General features: G+C 36.5%; 1 protein-coding gene across 3 annotated transcripts; it reads left to right on the top strand.

The window, feature by feature from the left end:
- The first annotated feature begins 113 nt into the window (after positions 1–113).
- NDC80 (NDC80 kinetochore complex component) lies at positions 114–17,384 on the top strand. Of its 3 annotated transcripts, none has more exons than XM_053964393.1 (17): positions 114–132; positions 1,787–2,004; positions 2,391–2,477; positions 3,115–3,238; positions 3,366–3,538; positions 4,746–4,848; positions 5,663–5,752; positions 7,020–7,113; positions 8,239–8,345; positions 9,155–9,299; positions 9,595–9,800; positions 10,976–11,128; positions 11,397–11,486; positions 12,323–12,415; positions 13,902–14,032; positions 14,537–14,639; positions 14,984–17,384. In XM_053964393.1, the coding sequence occupies exons 2-17, from the start codon at positions 1,904–1,906 to the stop codon at positions 15,104–15,106; spliced, it is 1,923 nt and encodes a 640-aa protein (XP_053820368.1). In that variant the 5' UTR covers positions 114–132; positions 1,787–1,903; the 3' UTR covers positions 15,107–17,384. The 3 variants fall into 3 exon arrangements, with proteins under 3 accessions (XP_053820368.1, XP_053820357.1, XP_053820349.1); XM_053964382.1 differs by lacking the exon at positions 114–132 and adding an exon at positions 145–216; XM_053964374.1 differs by lacking the exon at positions 114–132 and adding an exon at positions 167–254.
- Positions 17,385–19,460: the final 2,076 nt, after the last annotated feature.

Here is a 19,460-nt window from a genome sequence, read left to right as displayed (position 1 = left end):
TCCCGCCGCCCCTCGTCCCCGCCTCGCCGCGCAGCTCGGCCCGCGGCCCCGCGGTGACGCAGTTCCGTGTGACGCTCCGGGCGACGTCCGGGCGGGCGGATTTGAAAACGCGAGGAGGCGGCGGCGCTGGCGGTAACGGCAGGGCGGGGAGCGGCGGGGCAGCGTAGCAATACCCTCACCGCCTCACCCCCCGGGACGAGTGTCCGTGCGGCGGCGGTGAGTCCCGGGCTGCGGACTCGCTGCTGAGTCCTTCGGTACGGTTTAGACGCGCTCTCCGGGCGAGCGGGTGGAGCTGCGCCCAGCTCTGCCGCGCTCCTACGCTTTCTTGTTTTTTTGCTTTTTTTTTTTTCCTGCTGGCGTGTTGGCTCTGGCAAACTGCTCTTAAATCTCTGCTCAAACTCTGCTCTTACAGCGTCCTGGCTTATGTCAGCAGCAGTGTGGCCAGCAGGACCCGGGCGGTGACAGACCGCTGTACGCGGCACTGGTGAGGCCGCGCCTCCAGTGCTGGGCCCCTCAGTTCAGGAAGGACACTGAGGTGCTGGAGCATGTTCAGAGAAGGGCAGCGGAGCTGGGGAAGGGTCTGGAGCACAAGTCCTGTGAGGAGTGGCTGAGGGAGCTGGGGTTCTTTATCCTGGAGGCTTTGGGGAGCCTTATCACTCTGGAACCATCTGAAAGGAGGCTGCACCCAGGTGGGGGTTGGCCTTTTCTCCCAGGCAACAAGTTAGAGGACGCGGTCTCAAACTGCACCAGGCTTTGGTGGGACAGTTGGAGGAATTCCTCCACAGAAAAGGCAATTATACTCTGGAATGGACTGCTGTCATGAATGAGTGTGTTAATACAATATCAATGTATTAAGCTTGCTCAAACAACCACCACACCTGCCCAGCATGGTGTTGGAGTCAGTGTCCCTGGAGGTGTTTAAGGAAAGACTGGATGTAGCACTTAGTGCCATGGTCTAGCTTACAAGGTGGTGTTTGGTCATAAGTTGGACTTGATGATTTTGCAGGTCTTTTCCAACCTAATTGATTCTGTTATACTAGAAGCTAATTGCTTGCTATGATTGTGAAAATTCATTCTCTCTGTGGTTGCTCCCAGTTAAAGTAATGGAATAATGCAGATTCTTCCCCAGACACAGTGAGGTCATGAATATGCTGCCCTACGAATTGAGCTTGAGCTAAACTTTGGTTGTGGTTTGTGAGCAGTGGAACTAGAAGAAAAATGAAGCAACAGTTTATATTAATAATGTGTTTTGGTAATGTCTGTAATGGTAGGGTTTTTTATTAGTGACTAATTCATGACTTAATTCTGTGTACTTCAAATTCCCCCTTAATGCCACAGTGGGGACAATGGTATTAATATTCTAGTTTGATTTATATTCTGCATACATAGTCGGAAGAGAGCCGTAATATTATCTCAAAATAGGTTTTTCAGTTATTGTGCTATAATACTGGGAGATCAGTTGCAGATGAATGGGTAAGCTCAGAAGGAGCAGCTCAGGAGCTGATGTATGGCTGAAGTGCTGTAAGCAGTACTTGTGTACTTGTAGTGTGGCCTTTTTCCCAGTGGACTGAACAGAAAATTTTCTCAAGCTCTTTTGCTTTTGGGACCTGTAGGTTTGAAGTGACCAAATATAAAGAAAAGCAAAACAGTAAGTTTGGAATAAGCACTGACACTTTTATCAATAAAATGGTTGATTTAATAGGCTGTGACTGCTCTTATACTTTTCTGGGGTCTAACATAATCTTTTTTTTTTCTTTTTTTTTTTTTTTTTGGGTCCGATGTACAGGTCTACTTGTTTATTCTAAGCCTTTGGAAAATCATTGTGGCATTTAGAAAAGAAGATACCCTGGATTTTCTGATACTGCTGGAATACTGAAGGATTGTGGTTTACAACAGAGTCAAAATGAGGCGAAGCTCAAGTATTGCTGGAAGCAGCAGTCGACAATCTATGATGGCACTGAGAGTGCAAGACAACAACAAGATGGGTCTTCAAACACCTCAGATGTAAGTCTTGCTGCTCATGTTGCTAAAACTAGGTATATAAGACTGATTCTGAAGAGATTTGTCATGGAGTGTTTAAGTGTGAACAGCGACTGAGGGAAAAAAATTGAAACAGTGAGAAGAAGACTCCTTACAGCCAAGGATATTTGCACACATGCTCCAGTTTTCAAAAAATACTTGCTTTAACCTTTTTGTGTACCTGTGTCACATTTCAAAAGGTAACACTTTGTTACATGTTTCTTAGGAGGTGGCTGGTGCATCAGTTGACCTTTCTAAGATTTTGCTGGGATGAAGGTGCTTAGGAATATATGAGTCTGTGTATAGCTCTTGTCTGAGCAAAAGATGAATTGGTGGAAATAGTCACTTGAATCCTTCTCTCTGCTCCTCAGGAAGGACAGAAGCACCTTTGGGAAGCTGAGCATGAGCAAACCTACATCTGGAGCTTCAGAAAGAAAAGTTAGCTGTTTTGGGAACAGGTATGGATAGCTTTTGTTCTCTGCACTGTAAATTAAAACAAAAATGATCCTCTAATTTTGGCTGTGGTGCCGGAATTGCTTTGGAAGCTGTTTTTTTTCCTTTTGTGAATGATGTGCACTGCAGACCTTAAGAGTATCTCAGTACATTTTCTTGTTTAAGGAAGAATGACATCTGAAGTATACTCTGTGTTAGTTTCCTCTCTCTAAGATACAAACCTTCCAAAAATCTATAATCTTTTTGCTTAGCTCTGTAACTTCTTTGATAGTACCCCAATGTTGCAGGGGTCTATTCCTTTTAAATATTCCTTACATATTTTAGATTTTATTTACAGTCACGAACATGATTTTTTCTTCATCTTTGGGGTATTTTTCTGCTCTCTAAAAGTTTATTTCTTTCAATAAAATGAAGAAAGTATTCAACTAGGATGCAGTAATCCCTTTGTTGTACATGCGGCATTGTGGCTTCCAGGTTGATGATGTTTTTCCAATGACCTTAAATGAAGAGAAATCTTCAAGTAGCACTTTGTATAACAAATGCAAAGAAAACATAAACATAACAATTGTTGTGACTTAAACATGAAGAGAGTTCTTCTTTCTATGTATTGTCACAAGACCCATATTTATTGTCTGTCCTTAGAGTGAGTGGGGCTGGAGGGTCACGCAGCAGCCAGTATGGTGTGTTTGGGACAGAAAAGATAAAGGATCCCAGGCCCCTTCATGACAAGGCATTCATCCAACAATGTATCAAGAAGCTTTGTGAGGTAACATATGAACTTATTCTGCATGTATCTTATGAGGTGTAAAATGTGCTAATCAAAATGGTTATTTCACTTGGTTTCAACTATAAATTTTATTTAGTGACTGGTATTCCATGTTTCTTTTGCACAGTTCCTCGTTGAGAATGCTTATGCCCACAATGTTTCCATGAAATCGCTACAGTCTCCATCCGTTAAGGACTTTTTAAAGATCTTCACCTTTATCTATAAATTCCTCTGCCCTTCTTATGAGCTGCCTGACTCAAAATTTGAAGAGGAAATTCCCAAAGTTTTTAAAGACCTTGGGTAAGATGATTATTGTTAGTCTTCTGGGCTGAATAGATATGCTATGGCTAGAAATTTAAAAGCTAAGAATTCTGCATTGACAGCTGAGGAGAATGGATAGGTTTCTTTACTCAAATGAGACTCTAAAAGTACAATGTGCTGATCCTTTTGTTTCACTTTTGTTTACCTCTAGGTTTACTCTCTTATTTTCAGTGTCTGCTATACATTTTATATTTGAACTTGCAGAACTATAAGCTCTTGGAATCTTGCTTTGTAATGTAATATTTAATTGATTATTTGTATAAAACTTAGAAAGACAAGACACAATTTTCTTTTACAGACCATTCTGTTCTTTCTGCTAGAATCTAAGAACTAAAATTTCCAGAATTTCCAGAATCAAGATAATTAAATTTACTTTAGTTTACACAAATTTAATTTAGTTTAAAATATGTTTGCCTGCAATTTTTCTCATTCTGCTTTCAAAGCAGAATGTGAAAATAACAAAAACTACTGTTGACGTGAGAAAAACACTAAGTAGCTGAGTGGTTTATTGCTGAATTTGTTCAGTGTTTGAAATCATTAATGCCCTAATACTTTCCAAGAAAGAAAATCCTCTGCCTGTGGATAATTGCGAATTTTCAGTCTTGTTAAAAAAAAAAAAGAGTGTATTTTACTCCTGTAGATTTGAACCCATGATAGTGTGAAAGTGCCAGGGCTCCTTAAATGTAGGTATAAATCTGTTTTGTTCACTTCTCAGCATTTTAATAAAATTGTGTTTTAATCTGTAAAACTGTTGACCTAGCTTGAAATGTTGAGAAGGATTATTCTCTGCTGCACCAAGAGTGTAATTCTGGTCAAAATTACTAATCCTGACAAGTGACTTAAAGTTTTGTGATTTCAAGTAGTATCTGGATGACACTCTTGATCATATGGTTTAGTTATAGGCAGTCCTATGAGGAGCAGGGAGTTGGATTTGTTGATCCTTTGGGGTCCCTTTCAAACCAAGATATTCTATGAATCACAAAATGAGAAACCCATGATAATTGAATAAAATAGTGCTGTAAGAACTCAATTTATTTCCTTTGAAGTACAGTACAATTGAGTTTGCTCTTCCTTCTGGGCTTTCATCTACATATAAAAATGTGCTGCTTTATTTTCAAAATGTGACGGTTTGTTTTCATCACTGTCTGCCACAGTTATTAAAAATGTATCTTCTTTGGCCTTACAGGTATCCCTTTGCTCTGTCAAAAAGCTCCATGTACACCGTGGGAGCACCACACACCTGGCCTCAGATAGTGGCAGCTCTGGTTTGGTTAATTGATTGTGTCAAGGTAATGTTTGTCTTACGATAAATATTTTCACTTTCCAGGCTGGAATGTTAGTTTCAATACAGATCTAGTAAATATTTTCTACAAATCTCCTTGTTTAACATAAATGTAAACTTATATGTTCTTGGCTGTCATCAGTTAGCTGACCCTTAGCCTTATGTTTTAGTAACTGTTAAAGTGAGCTTTTCATGTTTTATTGTGATAATTTTTTTCTTTAAATGTATGCACTGTGTAAATTCATGTATAAAAAAAGGTGGAGAAATGCTGATTTATGCATACATTAAACATGAAAAGTTAATGAGTATAATCACTGAATAGAATGTGTATCTTCAGTGCAAATGTTGTGGCATCTGCCATTCTCTCCTAAACTTGAAATCTAAGCATGGAATTTTCAATTGAAATTATTCAAATATCTTGTGATTCTGACACAGTGGCGAGTTTTGTGTTTGGGTGCAGTGTTTTTATTTAATTTTGGCTTTCTTTGTTTTGTTTGAGTTTTTTAGTAGTGGTGACTGTTGTTGCTGCCAGCTCAGATCTGAACAAAATTTTGAATGTGTGACAGAAGTTGACCACTGCTGAATTGAGCACCCATGAAAATCCTGTCCTTTTTTTGCTCAAAAGACACAAGACAATTTGGCAGTGTTGACTGTCCTGTTCACCTCTTTACCTGTGCGTTTAGTCAGCTCAACACAGGCTCATTCCAACCTGCTTGCTGAAACCCTAATCCACTGTTACTCTACTTCTTTTCATGAAACCAATATGAAAACTAATGGATGTCTTCACATTTGCTCTTTGTGTGTGCACCTCTGCTTTTCAGCTGTACAATGCGATCAGGGAAAATGCACCATCATTCGATGACAGACAGAGCTGGGGAGGAGAGACAGATGATGGAATTGTACATAATAAGGTACCCTAAAAAGGAAATTAGAAGCAGAATTGCTCAACTGAATTTTGCCACATGCTGTAACAACACAATTTAAATACAGTTTAGATTATTGTGTCGTGTGTTTATAGATTCTGTTCCCTTTTATATTCACAATGCTTTCAAGGAAGTAGAGTAGCATTATATAAAAACCTGATCAACTATTTCCTGAGCAGGTATCATGGCCAGTCTATTGGTGAAGACTGGGTATTAAACAAAATATTCTCCTTAGTTTATATTCACCTTATTCTTCAAGTATCTACTGTTTCAGTTCTCCTTTGTGGAGAAAGGGAATAATTACGCTGTTTATTGTTTTAGTAGTTTCTGATATATTTTGCTTTAGCACTCAAGACTTCTGAGGTTAGCAGCAGTGCAGTGCAAAGACAGACTTAATTCTAAATATGGTGGTTTGTGTCAATACCTACTCAGTTTACTATGTAAAAATTGGTTGTAAAGTTTTATTTCTGAGCCACAAAATAGGGTGGCAGTAATTCAGGCTCTTAAAAGTCCAAGAGCTTTCTTTCTTTTTAATTTATCATAGATTATTAGTACTACTGAGATTTAACTCAGTGTTAACTCACCATAGGTGTTTGGAGCAGGTTGCATTATAAGCTAAAACATTTAATTAGAAATTGCAAAAATAAAGTAAAATCTTAATTTTGGACTAACGTTACAACCTGATGGTTGGCAAGTAAAACTGCTTTGAAACTAAATATGCTCTTCTACATTGACACTTATGCATATATGTTGATACAAAATTCATAATACGGGTATAATTGCTTCTGAAACATCTGTAACTTAGTGTCTAGCAAATTCTTTTTGCATAACCTTTCTTTAATTCTAGGTAAGTATTTTGACATCTGCAAGTCTGAATTGTAATGGTCATATTTATTGAAGAGGTCTGTTAAACAGATCTCCAGTTTCCATAAACTAGCCTGAGAGAATCACATGCATCAAGATGAAAAATTCTTAAATATTGTACTTACAATCCTTGTTAAATATCTGAGAAAAATACAGTATTCACAGACCTTTCTTAATGTGAATTACAGGTGTCTTCTTCTGCCTGAATATTCTATGTTGACATTCTATGTTCAAAGGGAGGAATAAAAGTTTAATTTTACAAAAGTACAATCAAAGCTTTGAAAGATATTTTTGATGTCTGTTTAGTTTCACTGATTGAGTAGCTTTAGACTATCCAGAGATTTTACAGGCCTTGGAATTGTTAAATGAAAGATTTTTAAATTGTTTTCAGCTTTTCATGGACTACTGTGTGAAGTGCTATGATCTTTTCATGAAAGGGAGAGATACCTTTGAAGAGTTGGATGCTGAAGTGCAGTCAAAATTAAGTAAGTTTTCAAGTTTTAATTAAGTATTCAATTGTGTTACTGGTTTCTTTTCTCCTAGCATCAGTTTGTTCAATTTACAAGTGAAAGTGATCTAAAGGAATCTGAAATTCCTAAGTACCTTTCAGTTACTTAACTTAATGCTCTCTTTTTTTATATATTTTTAGCACTACAGATGGATAGGTCATGATCTGCTATCAGCTGTAGCTGTGTCACCTGGTTTTTTAATGGCTTTGTTACAGAAAACCAGTATACAATTCTTCAGATGTGAACTCCATCAATGCAGATGAATTTTGTTTCTGTCTGGCAAAGTTAACATTTAAAAGAAAAGAAAAATATTCTCAGAGGATGCACACCTGATAAGAAAGTTCAGCTTTTGAACAATCTGAAAACAGTCTGCAAGAGTTCCAAACTCTATTGTGAGGGTTTCTGGACGTAATTCAGCATGTACCTTTGTTTGTCTTCAGGGAGGTAGAAAATTATTAGGTTTTTTTGACTCACTCATTGTACCACCTACAGAAATACAAATTGAATGTGAGAACAAGGGAGAAAAACATTTCTTACTTTCTTTGCTCTCCTACGAAAACCCAGACTAAGGGCCTTTTGTTTGCAAACTGGAGCCATCAGTTGGAGAGTAAACAAGCTACCATACTGTTAGTGGATATTAGGAAAAAAAAATCATCCCATTCTTTGGCAAAGGCCAAGTGAAGTTAGGGAAAAGATGTCTCAAAAAGCAAGGAAGTATATGGATAAGAAAGATGATGTTAAATAAGTTTGATTTGTTCTAGCTTCACAAGGTAGTTCTGATTTGTGTACTTTCCTGTGTTGTGGGCTGTTTGGGAGTTTGGAAATCCTTACCTCTTGGGAGTGACTGACACAAGGACTCTTTCTGATATGAGGACTGAGAAACCCATTTCTCTTCTTGTTTGTTTTGGGGTTTTTGCCTGGTTTTGTTTTAATGAAAGGTTTTTCTGATAAGTTTCTTGGTTGTTTTTAGTTATCTCTTTAGTGTAAAATAATTATCCAGATAATGGGTATTTACTGTGCTGAAGCTAAAGTTCAGATACTCAAAATAGGTGGTGATATTGAGATGAATTTGTAACCCCGCTCTCTTCTGTTCTCCCACAGAGGATTTATTTAATATAGATCCATTCCAGATGGAAAGTTTAGCAGCTGAAAACAAAAGACTTCAAGAAGAGATTGCAAGACTAGAAAAAGAAAAGGAAAGTGAGCCGGTTAGTAAATTTGGTCTCTGTTTTTTATGGTGGGAGTTGAATTTTATAATATTGACAATTTCTGAATGAAGATACTTACGATACATAACAAGTGGAAAATTTTCAGTGCTTTGAGATTTTAATTAGGCCAGGTTTTTACAGACTCTATACTATTATAGAACAAGGCTTTTTCTGTGGAGTCTTCAGTCACTATTTGTTCAGTAATGTGCAGATTTTTCCAGGTAATAAGGTCTTGTATTGACTGAAATATTAATGAAATACTCGAACCACTTTTTTTTTAATATAAATTTAAACTTTATTTTTTCAAATGTGTTGGTATGAGGCATGTGATTCAGTGGTAACATGTATTTTATGGAAAATATTTTGCTTGAAAAGCTGGATTCCGCTTTTAATGCATCGTGAGTTTAAAAATGGATTAGTGGCTGTACAGGTGGCAAATGGAAACTCCTGCCAATTGTACAAAATGTGCTGAGTTTATTCCTGGCTTTCCATGCCTTCATTTTATCTGCCCTCCATATATTATTACAGTTAAGTTGTGAACTACCTGTAGTAAGAATTGTCTAAATGCAGTGTCTGATGCAAATGAGAGACCTAATGCTGAAATGCAAGAATCTTTTCATCCTTCTTTGCTGTTATTTCAAAGGTGCTTGATTTGGCTTAGCTGTAACAGAGATAAAAAATTATTAAAGTTCTTTAATTTTATATTTGTGCTATTGATATTGACCGATTACTCTACTGTCTTGTCTGGAAAGTGAAGTCATTATTTTATATTTATCCAAGAGTGGTTCTTCTTTTCACTCATTTCCTAGGATCGTAGAGTAACACTACGAAATGTGAAATCGTCTCTTCAAGCAGATGTCCAGAAATACCAGGCTTATTTGGCTAATCTGGAATCTCATATAGCCATCCTTGATCAAAAATTGGAAAGTGTTACTGATGAAGTTGAGACAGCAGGTAAGGAGGCCTTGAATACAGTCAGGACAGTGAAGCTAGAAATAGCCTTCAAATAATTGTAGTTCTTAGCTTGAGGACAGAGCGAGATACTTGGAGTAGGATGATGCTACAAATAAACTTTCCAGAATGGATTGCTAATAAAGATTTTTTTTTGTCTAATAGCTCTTTGTACACTGGAGTAATGAAAGGTAATGATATGTAATAATTATGCTATTTACTCATAAAATACAGAGGTGAGGTTTATGTATATAAGCTGGTATTTTATGTCCATTTCACAAATATTTTATGAACTTAGAAATGGAAGTAGAAACCATGAAGGAGGAGAATGCCCGGCTCCGGCACATCTTAGATAACCAAAAGTACTCAGCTGCGGACATTGAAAGAATAAATCATGAGAGAAATGAGCTGCAGCAAACCATTAACAAACTGACTAAGGAACTGGAAGCAGAAGAACATCAGCTGTGGAATGAAGAGCTAAAATATGCTAGGAATAAAGAGGCGGTATGTGAAAACCCCACTACACTCAGAGGTGGCTGTCAGTTTTCATCATGCAAGCTTAAAATTGGAGTCTTGATAATTTCTTTCCTAAATAATCTAACAACACCATACATGTATCTAACCAGACAAAGCTGACAAGAATGGCCTCTTTTTACAATATCTCTGAAAAATGTTACTTTTTTCTTTTCCCTTTTTTTTGTTTGCACTTAATGGAAATGTATATCCTTTTCTGCATCATAAGAGATGTATCTAGAATATGAAGCACTGTCAGCTCTCACTGCTAGAGCATTAAGAGCTTTGATAACATTACCATGCCATTGCTTTGATAACACAAGAAATTACAGGCTAATGTTAATGTTTCAGAGCAAGGAAGTAAGGCAAAACTAATGAATCAATAGCTTTGTATGCATTTAGAGCCTGATTAGTATTTTGTGTAGAAGTTGTAACATCTTTTGAGGGCCAAGTTCAAGCCCTTCAAACAGAATGAAAAGTTATAGTCCTGTAAGTGATGGGATTTAAAAGCTTCTGCTTTGCTAATTGGAGAACTAAAGAAAAAAGTTTCAAATATATTTGGTAGGCTTACCCTTTATCAAGCACTTGTCTTAACTTAAATCCTCATGTACAAGTATGAAGCACATAAAACTGGAAAAAAACTCCTGGGTTCTTTAATGTTTTCATTTAATAACACTCATTAATTTGAAATCAGAGCATTTAATAAGCTTTGTTTAGAGGTTTGCTCAAGTTAGTTTGTTGTTAGGATGTGTGGCTGTGTGGCATTTCCTGTCAAAACTAATGAGAGAAGGCATATTGAACTGATGACCAATCATTGGTTTAGTATTATTTTCCAGAATGTTTTTAGTTCCCTATGAGCTAATTCTCAAGAACTTGAGGCAGGAAAAATGGCAGATGAATATGGAAAACCACAGGTGAAACCATTCAGTGTCATCCATATACACTGAGAAACCTCAGTGTGCAAACTCTGAAAGAATCATAAAACAGTACCTAAAGCAGCAAACTGCTGGACTGGCATTGCATACAGCTCTTGAATACTCTGGGGTAACACGGAATCATGGCTATAGAGAGCAACTCAGGAACTTGTTTAAAGTACTATATGAATACTTGCAAAGCTTTTCACTTGTATCTCTTCTACGATTTCTGCCCTTTTCTCCTCTGAGCAGATCGAAATGCAACTGGCAGAGTATCATAAAATGGCTCGAAAGCTGAAATTAATTCCAGTAAGTGCTGAGAATTCCAAAGGCCGTGACTTTGAGATTCAGTTTAATCCTGAGGCAGGACCAAGTTGCCTAGTCAAATACAGAACTCAGATCAAGGTAAGTGGAGTCAACACTGAAGGCTTTAGTTACTCACAAAAAAGATGTGTTTCTTTGGGAATGCTGGGAAGGTCCCTCAATCTCACAATGAAATGTCATTGAAAAGTTTGTGTGATGAGTCACCATAATGACATTGTAGTATGTGAAAGAAATTTGGTATTGGAGAATACAGTAGCCTAAAAATATAAAAGGAAAAAATGTATTGGGGTGCATCTTAGTTCAAATAAGCAAATTACACTTGTTGGATCTTCTTGTATGCATATCACAGGCACCCCTCATGGAGATCATCAACGAGACTGAGGAAGAAATTCGTAAAACTACTCAACAGAAAATGGCTTTGGAAGATGCTTTGGAACAGGTGCGTTGCTTAATGAAGATTAGGACTAAGATACCAACCTAAAAACCTTATCTGCTGCTTTCATTCAACCTTTTGCATGGGTGAACTGTAATGTGGTGGGTTGGTTTTTGGATTGGTTGGGGTTTTTCTGAGGACAAGTAGAGGGGGAGAAGCTGTGAGAAAACTACTTTACTACTTTTTTTTTTTTTTTTTTTTTAATTGTGATGGAACCTAGAAGTTTTTCTAAGAATTGGGGTCTTCGTTGGTTGAAATATTGTGTATTCCGTGAATTAAAGCTTATGTAGCATACATCCATTGACCATAAACATTGGAAGCATTTGTTTTTAATAAGTTGTCCATTCGAGTTGATTGTGTGGCTTACCATCATTGACAAATTGTCATCAGGAAGATTTTTAGCAATATTGGATTTGGGACGGATTGCAAGAAGGAGAATTTTATTTCCTCGTTCTTCTACCTTTACCTCAGTTTTTATTGCTGAGCATGTTGTTATGTGGTATGGAATGTCCTCTTGGCCAGCTGGCCTGGCTATGCACTTCCCAGTCTCTTGCCTATCCATACCCTACTCTGTGAGGGGCTCTGGGATGGATAGAAAGCTTTGGAATGCTGTGCTAGCACTATTCAGCAGTAGCCAAAACATTGGTGTGTTACCAACACTGTTTTAGCCCCTTATCCAAAACAAAGCATAATACAGACTGCTATGAAGAAAGGTAATGCCATCCCAGCCTAGCCTAGTCTAATTGTTTTTTGGGAGCTACCAGGTGTAGTTTGTGATGGCATGGATTTATATGTTGGAATTCTTTTTGAACCATATTTCCTTGGTTGTGTTTTCATCCTAGATGAATGTAATGCTAGAGGACAAGAAACGCAGTGTGAAAATGCTGACAGAAGAAGCTGAAAAGCTGGATGATCTTTACCAGCAGAAGCTTAAGGTAGAACTTCTTACAGCTTGATGACAACTTATCCTTAATGATACCCTTATCTTTAATTTTTGTATTTATAGATAAACTTTTGGGTTGCATTTTTGTTTGGGCTTCTGCCTTTGCCTTCTTCCCTTCCTCTTACAGGATTTTTTCATTCTTTTCAGAAAAGTGATTTGACTACTACCTTAACTGAATCAGTTTTCACTTTCTTGTAAGAGAATCTGGCATCATACTGTAGTAGACACTGTAAATCATAAATTACTGCATCCAGTAATAAAAGCAGAAACATTCATCTGACCTCAGGATGTCTCAGGTCATGTGCTTGAAGGAAATTTTAGGATTAACAGCATATGTCTTGTCTAATCAATTTGTATATAATAAATACATTTACAGTTTTTAGTAAACATGCTTAATCAGCTTCTGTAAAAACTAAGGAAAACATTGATTGACCAAGAATGATCTCAAACTGTTGCTTCTTTTAGCTTCCTTTCCCAACATAGGAGCAGCACCTATCCTTTTCCCCACTTGCAGTTCAGCAACAAAACATAGCCCTCTCTGTTACCAACTGAGTGTCTATTTTGGTACCTCCCAACTTCTCTGACAACACTGCTTTAGTGGGGCTGTGGTGCCCTGCAGAAAAATGTTCTTTGAACTAAGCCAGTGTTTGCCATATATGCTCTTGTCAATCCAAACTCCTGTGCTATAGCCATTGAAACAGGGTTATTTCCATGCTAATACCTGCTGAGGCAGGTATATATAGGTATATAAAGGCAATTGATTTAGTTTATATTTTTCAAAACCATATGATAGTTAGTTTTTGATCTGTGCTCTTGCATATACTTTTCTCTAAAGTTAAGCTCATAAAATACACGCTTGCCACTGGATGTTTATAATAAGAGGAATTACATGACTGTCTTGTAATTTTTTAAATGCTGTTTGTAAGTCTTAAGTATTAAAATTATTTTTGAAGGATGGTGTTTCAGTAATCTACCAAAATTGCATGTTGAGTTGAAATCAGAATTTGTTTGGTTTTGTAGATTGTATAGCAATAATGTCATTCTCCTTGAAGAGATGATTACTTGAGTTGTACTCTTTCAGACAAAAAGGAAAAGCTATTTTGTTACTCAAACGTGGCTGTATTTTTTAACCTAGAAACAGTTGTTCATGATGTGCCATTTCTAAGCTATTTAGACTATCTAAACAATTTTTTGAGTTTAACTCTGGAGGGAAAATAGCTGCAACACAGGCCTTTAAATATGGTTAGAGGAATAAAGGGATGGTTAGGCTTATTCTGGGATGGGGATGATACAGAAAATAGCTGAAACTTTAGGTTTGGGAGGGATGTCCTTGGGGTTTTTTTAGTTCTGAACTTGGAGTTACTTGTGTGAATTTTGAATTCAAGCATTAGGATGTAATCAGATAATAGAAAGAAGAAAAAAAATCAAATTATTCCTAAGAAAGGCCATTTTTTTCTCCTCTTTCCTTATGACTATAGGAGATAGAAGAGGAAGAGCAAAAATGTGCAAATGAACTGGAATCGTTAAAGAAGCATAAACAGTTACTCGAGAGTGGTGTCTATGAAGGTCTCAGTGAAGCCACAAATGAATTGCATGATCTCCAAAGACAGTAAGACTTGTAACTTCCATGTTTGTCTTGTTTATTTGGGTTTTTAAGGATAAAGATATTCTCTTGAATGTAACATAAAGTTGTTTCACCTTGTATCCATCTCAGTGTATTAATTTCACAAGTTAACAATTGAAAGATGTTTCTACTCAACAGTATTTTGCTAGAATAGAAAACTCCTGTTTTCCATGTAATTTTTTTATACATATGCTTGTAGCAAAGAAATTAGTTTATTTCCAAACGTAAGTGACAATTGCATTTTATACCTCAAAGTCTGGAAAGAGTATTCAGACTCTAAGGTACATTGTTTCTTATCAGTTAGTACAATACAGTCCTTTTGGGTTTTTTTAAGTTGAGTATTAATATATTCTAGCTTGGTTCAAATTAATACTAATAGAAAAAAAAGTATGGCTAAACATGATGATAAATCAGACTTGAAGTGATTGCTTTAAATGTCAGGAATTCTCTAATGATGGACATGACCTTCTGAGTATCTTTACCTTTTAGATATCAAGTTGTTTTGCAAACAACAACAGAAGAGAAGAGAAAAATTGGTGCTAAGTTGAGTCGTCTTATAGAAACAGTTGCTACTCATATAGCATCTATAGTGGTAAGCTAAAATTTGATATTTAGAATTAAATCTTGCTAGAGACATTTGCAGTTAAACACTTGGAAATTACTCTTTTTAAGGAAAAGTTATTTAGCTGCTGCACTGAGTCCATGGATTCTAGTTAAATTTTCTGACAAAACCTGTGGTATAAATAATTAGAATTGATTATTAAGTTTCAGCAGTAACATCCTGTCAGGTTAAACCTGCTTCTGGTAAATGTCTTTCAGGAAACTGTTTAACTGAAATCAGTTAACCTCTGCAATGACTGCTTAAAATGCTTTAGCAGAATCAGTAAAATACAGATCATGATAGAACTAATAAAGGTTTCCATACCTCTTTTCTAGAAATATCTTGATGAACAGAATGTGAAGATTTACAGGGACGATGAAGAATTCATGCCTGAAGATCTACTGTCAAACTTAACCAGCATCCTAGACAGTTATAAAAAGAAGGCTGAAAGTCTCTAATCACTAGAAAGATGAAGATAAAAATGTTGCATTTCTGAAGCTCTAGTATGGTGCCTTCTAAAGGGACGGGTACTACCTGTGTTTAGCACTGAAACTGGTTTTAAGTGGAAGGAAGTAGTTATGAACGTTCTTTGTTTTGTTGACGCAAATACATCCAAGAATTAAACAATGTATTTGCATTTTCTTTAAAAAAGCTTTGCTCAGACTTCGTACTTTGAATAGCATATGTATGCATTTAGGGCACACGCATCACAGACAGCTCACATCCTTCCCCAGGCCTTATTTTACTAGCAAGACTAAATGTAAATGTCTGTCTCCTGCTTGTTCAGTTACCTATGAAACTGCACAGAGACACCTCTTACATGAGTAAAAACTCAAAACCTCTTTTGAAAAGATTAGTAATATAGTAGTCTTGTAAGTAATCTAGAAAAAGAAACACAGTAGTTTGAAAACGAAGTTTTGTCTTTAGCTGCTTATACTCCCAGATGAAACTTCACTGAACTTCTTGAATATGTGTACCAGAGAAAGTTCTACATAGGACATCATATGAATCCTGGCTGTATATCTAATCAGCTGTAGGTTTGGTTCATCTTAGATACATCAAAATGGTCTAAAATGTTTGTATTCTTCTTGTTAGGCCTGTTGGATAGACTCCTTGACTTTTCTTCCTCAGGAAAGTAACAGTGAAATTAGTGTATGAGCAGCTCTGGTCCAAATACTTTGAAGAAAGCGGATCAATGCTATGTGAAAGTAGTATCTTTTTATCTATTCTATGTATAATTTTGTGTTAAAAAATAAATAAAACCCAGCATTCATACTTTGGATAATTTATGATGGTATTTCCTAATGAAAGCATTGAAGTATTTGAGTATTGTTTTTAGAGGTCAGACATTCAAATATACAAAGATAAAAACAATTTTGCAGTTGTTTACAGGCTTTTAGCAGCTGATAAAGGAAACTGCTCCATAATTCTGCAATATTTGAATGAAACACAGATCCCTAGGATATACAACAAAGCTGGAGTTAGACCATCTAAACACAGACTGCAAATAAAAACTGGACTGCAAATAAAAACTGAATTGTCTAATTCTAGGCTATTTTTGCAGAATGAGTTTAAAACTCAGTTGTTTTTAATATAGTGCATAAATCTTCTGGTACAAGTATTTTGTTTCAGATGTGATAATGATGACGTTATTTAAACTTCTAATTTTCTGTTCCTCTTTTATACTCCAGAATTTTAATTTGACAGCTAGAAAAGTCTTCTGACAGGTGGGAAGTTTTTATGCTTTCTTTTGTTGTCCTCTTATCTTTACAGACTCTTACTTTTTGTTTTCTGTAACAAACTAGTCTTTACTATATCCCAGTTTCTTCCCTTTAGAAGTTTTTTCCTTTTGTGATCTCTTTAACATTTTTGTTCTCTAAAGCAATGTGGCAATCTAATGGAGCCGTATATGAGAGCCACATTCATTTAAACTATGTGCTTATTTAGGGGCTATGATCTCTCTTTTTACTCCCCCATGCCTGTTTGTCTCTGCTTCTATGACTGATCTTGTGGTTTTAGCATCTGCAGGTTCCTTGCCATGTGTAGTAGTCAATTGATTAAATGACAGCAAAATAAATGGCATTTCCAAGGACTTTATATTAACCTTATTGAACATGGGTCAAAGAATCAAAATCACAATGCCTTCACTTAATGCACTGGCCAATGTAATATTCTGAAATTAAAGTAGTCCAAATAATTAAAAAAAAAAAATCCATGTTACTAACATTGGCAATGTGTTCTTGTTATTGGTCTGTATGTCAGTTAAGCTAAACTGCCTTTAGAACCACCCCAAATTTGGATCTAGCTTCTGTAATACTATGGGGCTGTGTGTTGTAATATAACAGATCAACTTCAGCCAATGTTTACTAGGTACTATGTCTTCACAATTTAAAAATTGAGGGAATTTTTTAATCCTTGTTCAGCATGTTTTTTCTGCGATATTGAAAGTCAGGCAGTTATTTTTGATTTGTGTTCTGGAATATGGCTGCAAAATGTAGGCAGTAGGCACTAGAACATAATTACTGCTCTTGGTTTTGGTTTTGTTTCTTTATTGGAATATAAAGTCTTAATGAGAAAGTACCATAGCACCTGTACATTTCAGTAGTATGAGTCATTTGTAAATGTTGGCTCTTGTGTAGATACAGTTGCCTCATTTAGTGCTAGTGTACCTTTTGTACAGTTTAATGTGTCAATTTTTGTATTCTTATACTCAATAAAATTTCTTATGCCTGTTTCTATAATGGACTGATTCTTACTGCAAGTGTAGAAATATGACATAAAATCCCAATCATCTGACTTTCCTCAAGGAACTAGATAATCATTTTAGCAGCTGATACTAATTCCCTGGCTCTCCTTGCTGTTGAAACATGCATTGTGTAGAGGAAAAATAAAACACAGAAACATCTTCATATAAGTTTTAGAGGAACAAAAATTGCTTTAAACTTTTTAAAAATAATTGGCTTTTAAAAAATTCATAGGAACATAGGGCCAAGCTGCTTTGACAATGATTTATGTAGTGTCTTATTGGCATTAATCTCACCAACCAGCCTTTTGCTATCTTCATATTACGTAAGTATTTCCTTTACATGACCACCCTTGCATTTGCTTTATTATTATTATTTAGCTATAAAAAATAACACTTGATGCTGTAGAAGCATGCTGGAAGTCTGTAGCTTTCTTCTTTTTCCTAGGGTATGTTGTTTTTTTTTTAATTTTGTTGTCAGAAACTCATCACCATCAAGAATATGGTAGTTCTTTCTTTGGAGTATTTCTTGAGCGCATCGTGTAGATTCATTCAGATTGGAAAGGGCTTCTAGTTTCATTGAGTCCAACTGTTAATCCAACACTGCCCAGTCCACCACTCAGGTCTCTGAGTGCTACATCCTCATGACCTATAAATGCCTCCAGGGCTGGTGATTCAACAACATCCTTGAGCAGCCTGTTCCAATGCTTGACAACTCCTGTTGTGAAGAAGTTTTTCCTAATAGCCAATTTAAACCTCCTCTGCTGCAACCTGTGCCTGCTCAGGCTTTAACTTTGCTGTGTCTTAAATGAGGCTTCTGCAATGCTCTCCATTGGTTTTGCCAACATAAAGCATGGCATGCCTATGCAAGCCTTTAATTCTGAGCTAGGTAACAATTTGTGCTCTGTGGTTCTGTAATACTTCCAATAGTTTGCCTGCTCTGGCCTTTTATAGGAGCTCTCATCCCTGCTCCAACTTCTGTGGTAGAATTAAAAAAACAGCTATATTTTTTTATCTTCTTTTTTGAAAGAGTAAGAAAGAAGAAAAAGTCAATAGCTAAAGACATTCCCTTTTTACTAATGGGGCAACTCCCTCAGTGCAATGTTCTAGTAAAAAAGGAAGACTCTGGTCTCTCATGCTAAATGTAAAGCAATGGAGATTTTGTTAACAAGGGTATTGCCTATTCATTGCTAATCTACCAGGTTATTTGCTATGCAAGTATGTTGAGCACTGCAAACAATCTGAAGAGACCATATATATAATCTTTCCATTCTTCTTTGGGGTGCACTTGTGTGCTTTAATACTGGAAACCTTAATGTGTCCTTTAGAGCCAGTTAACCTTCCTCTTTTGGCAGTAGTACAGAACAGGGAATTTACCTGTTTTTTCAATATTTCCTGTCTACAGATTTTTGGCTGTGAAAAGGTCCTGGTATGATGAAATCATGTATCATTGAGTCTTTTTCTTGCAAAGCTTTCCATCATATAGGGCTATTGAATCTTCATCAGGATTTTACATTTTAGGTGGTTGTTGGAAGTTTTGATGGTATTCATTCCTTTTTAACAACTGGAAGAAGCACAGAAAACACAAAGGCCTCAGTGTCCCCCACTGGATGAGGGACTATGAATGTCTTAGCCACTGTCATATCTGAGGGATGTGCACTGACATTTTCAGTCCTCTATAAGGAGATTTGCAGATCACTCAGCCTGAGAAAACTGTTAATTTTGCAGGTTTTTTTTTTTTGTTTTTTGGGTTTTTTTTGGGGGGGGGGTTGTGTTTTTTTGGGGGGGGTTGGTGGTTTTTTGTGGTTTGTTTGTTTGTTTGTCTGTTTGTTTGTTTTTGGGGTTTTTTTTGCTTTTTTTGGTTTTTTGGTTTTTTGGGGTTTTTTTTTTGTTGTTGTTGTTTTTGGGGTTTTTTGGGGGGGGGTTTGTTTGTTTTTTGGTTTTGTTTTGTTGGGTTTTTTTGTTTGTTTTTTTGGTTTTTTTGTTTTTTTCCTGTAGGACTTGATCTGTTTACAGGATTTTTCTAGACATGACAGATGTCAGGTCTGCTGTCCACTACTGCCCACTGG

This window comes from Vidua chalybeata, chromosome 1, assembly GCF_026979565.1.
Source record: "Vidua chalybeata isolate OUT-0048 chromosome 1, bVidCha1 merged haplotype, whole genome shotgun sequence".
Classification (NCBI taxonomy): Eukaryota; Metazoa; Chordata; class Aves; order Passeriformes; family Viduidae; genus Vidua; species Vidua chalybeata.
This window is presented reverse-complemented; position numbering and strand designations above follow the sequence as displayed.

Excerpts from the sequence above, each read along its gene's own strand:
- NDC80 (XM_053964393.1), top strand. The coding sequence starts at position 1,904 with ATGAGGCGAAGCTCAAGTATTGCTGGAAGCAGCAGTCGACAATCTATG. Across the intron at positions 9,300-9,594 it reads TGATGAAGTTGAGACAGCAG|AAATGGAAGTAGAAACCATG; the intron begins GTAAGGAGGCCT and ends TTATGAACTTAG. Across the intron at positions 14,640-14,983 it reads CTCATATAGCATCTATAGTG|AAATATCTTGATGAACAGAA; the intron begins GTAAGCTAAAAT and ends CCTCTTTTCTAG.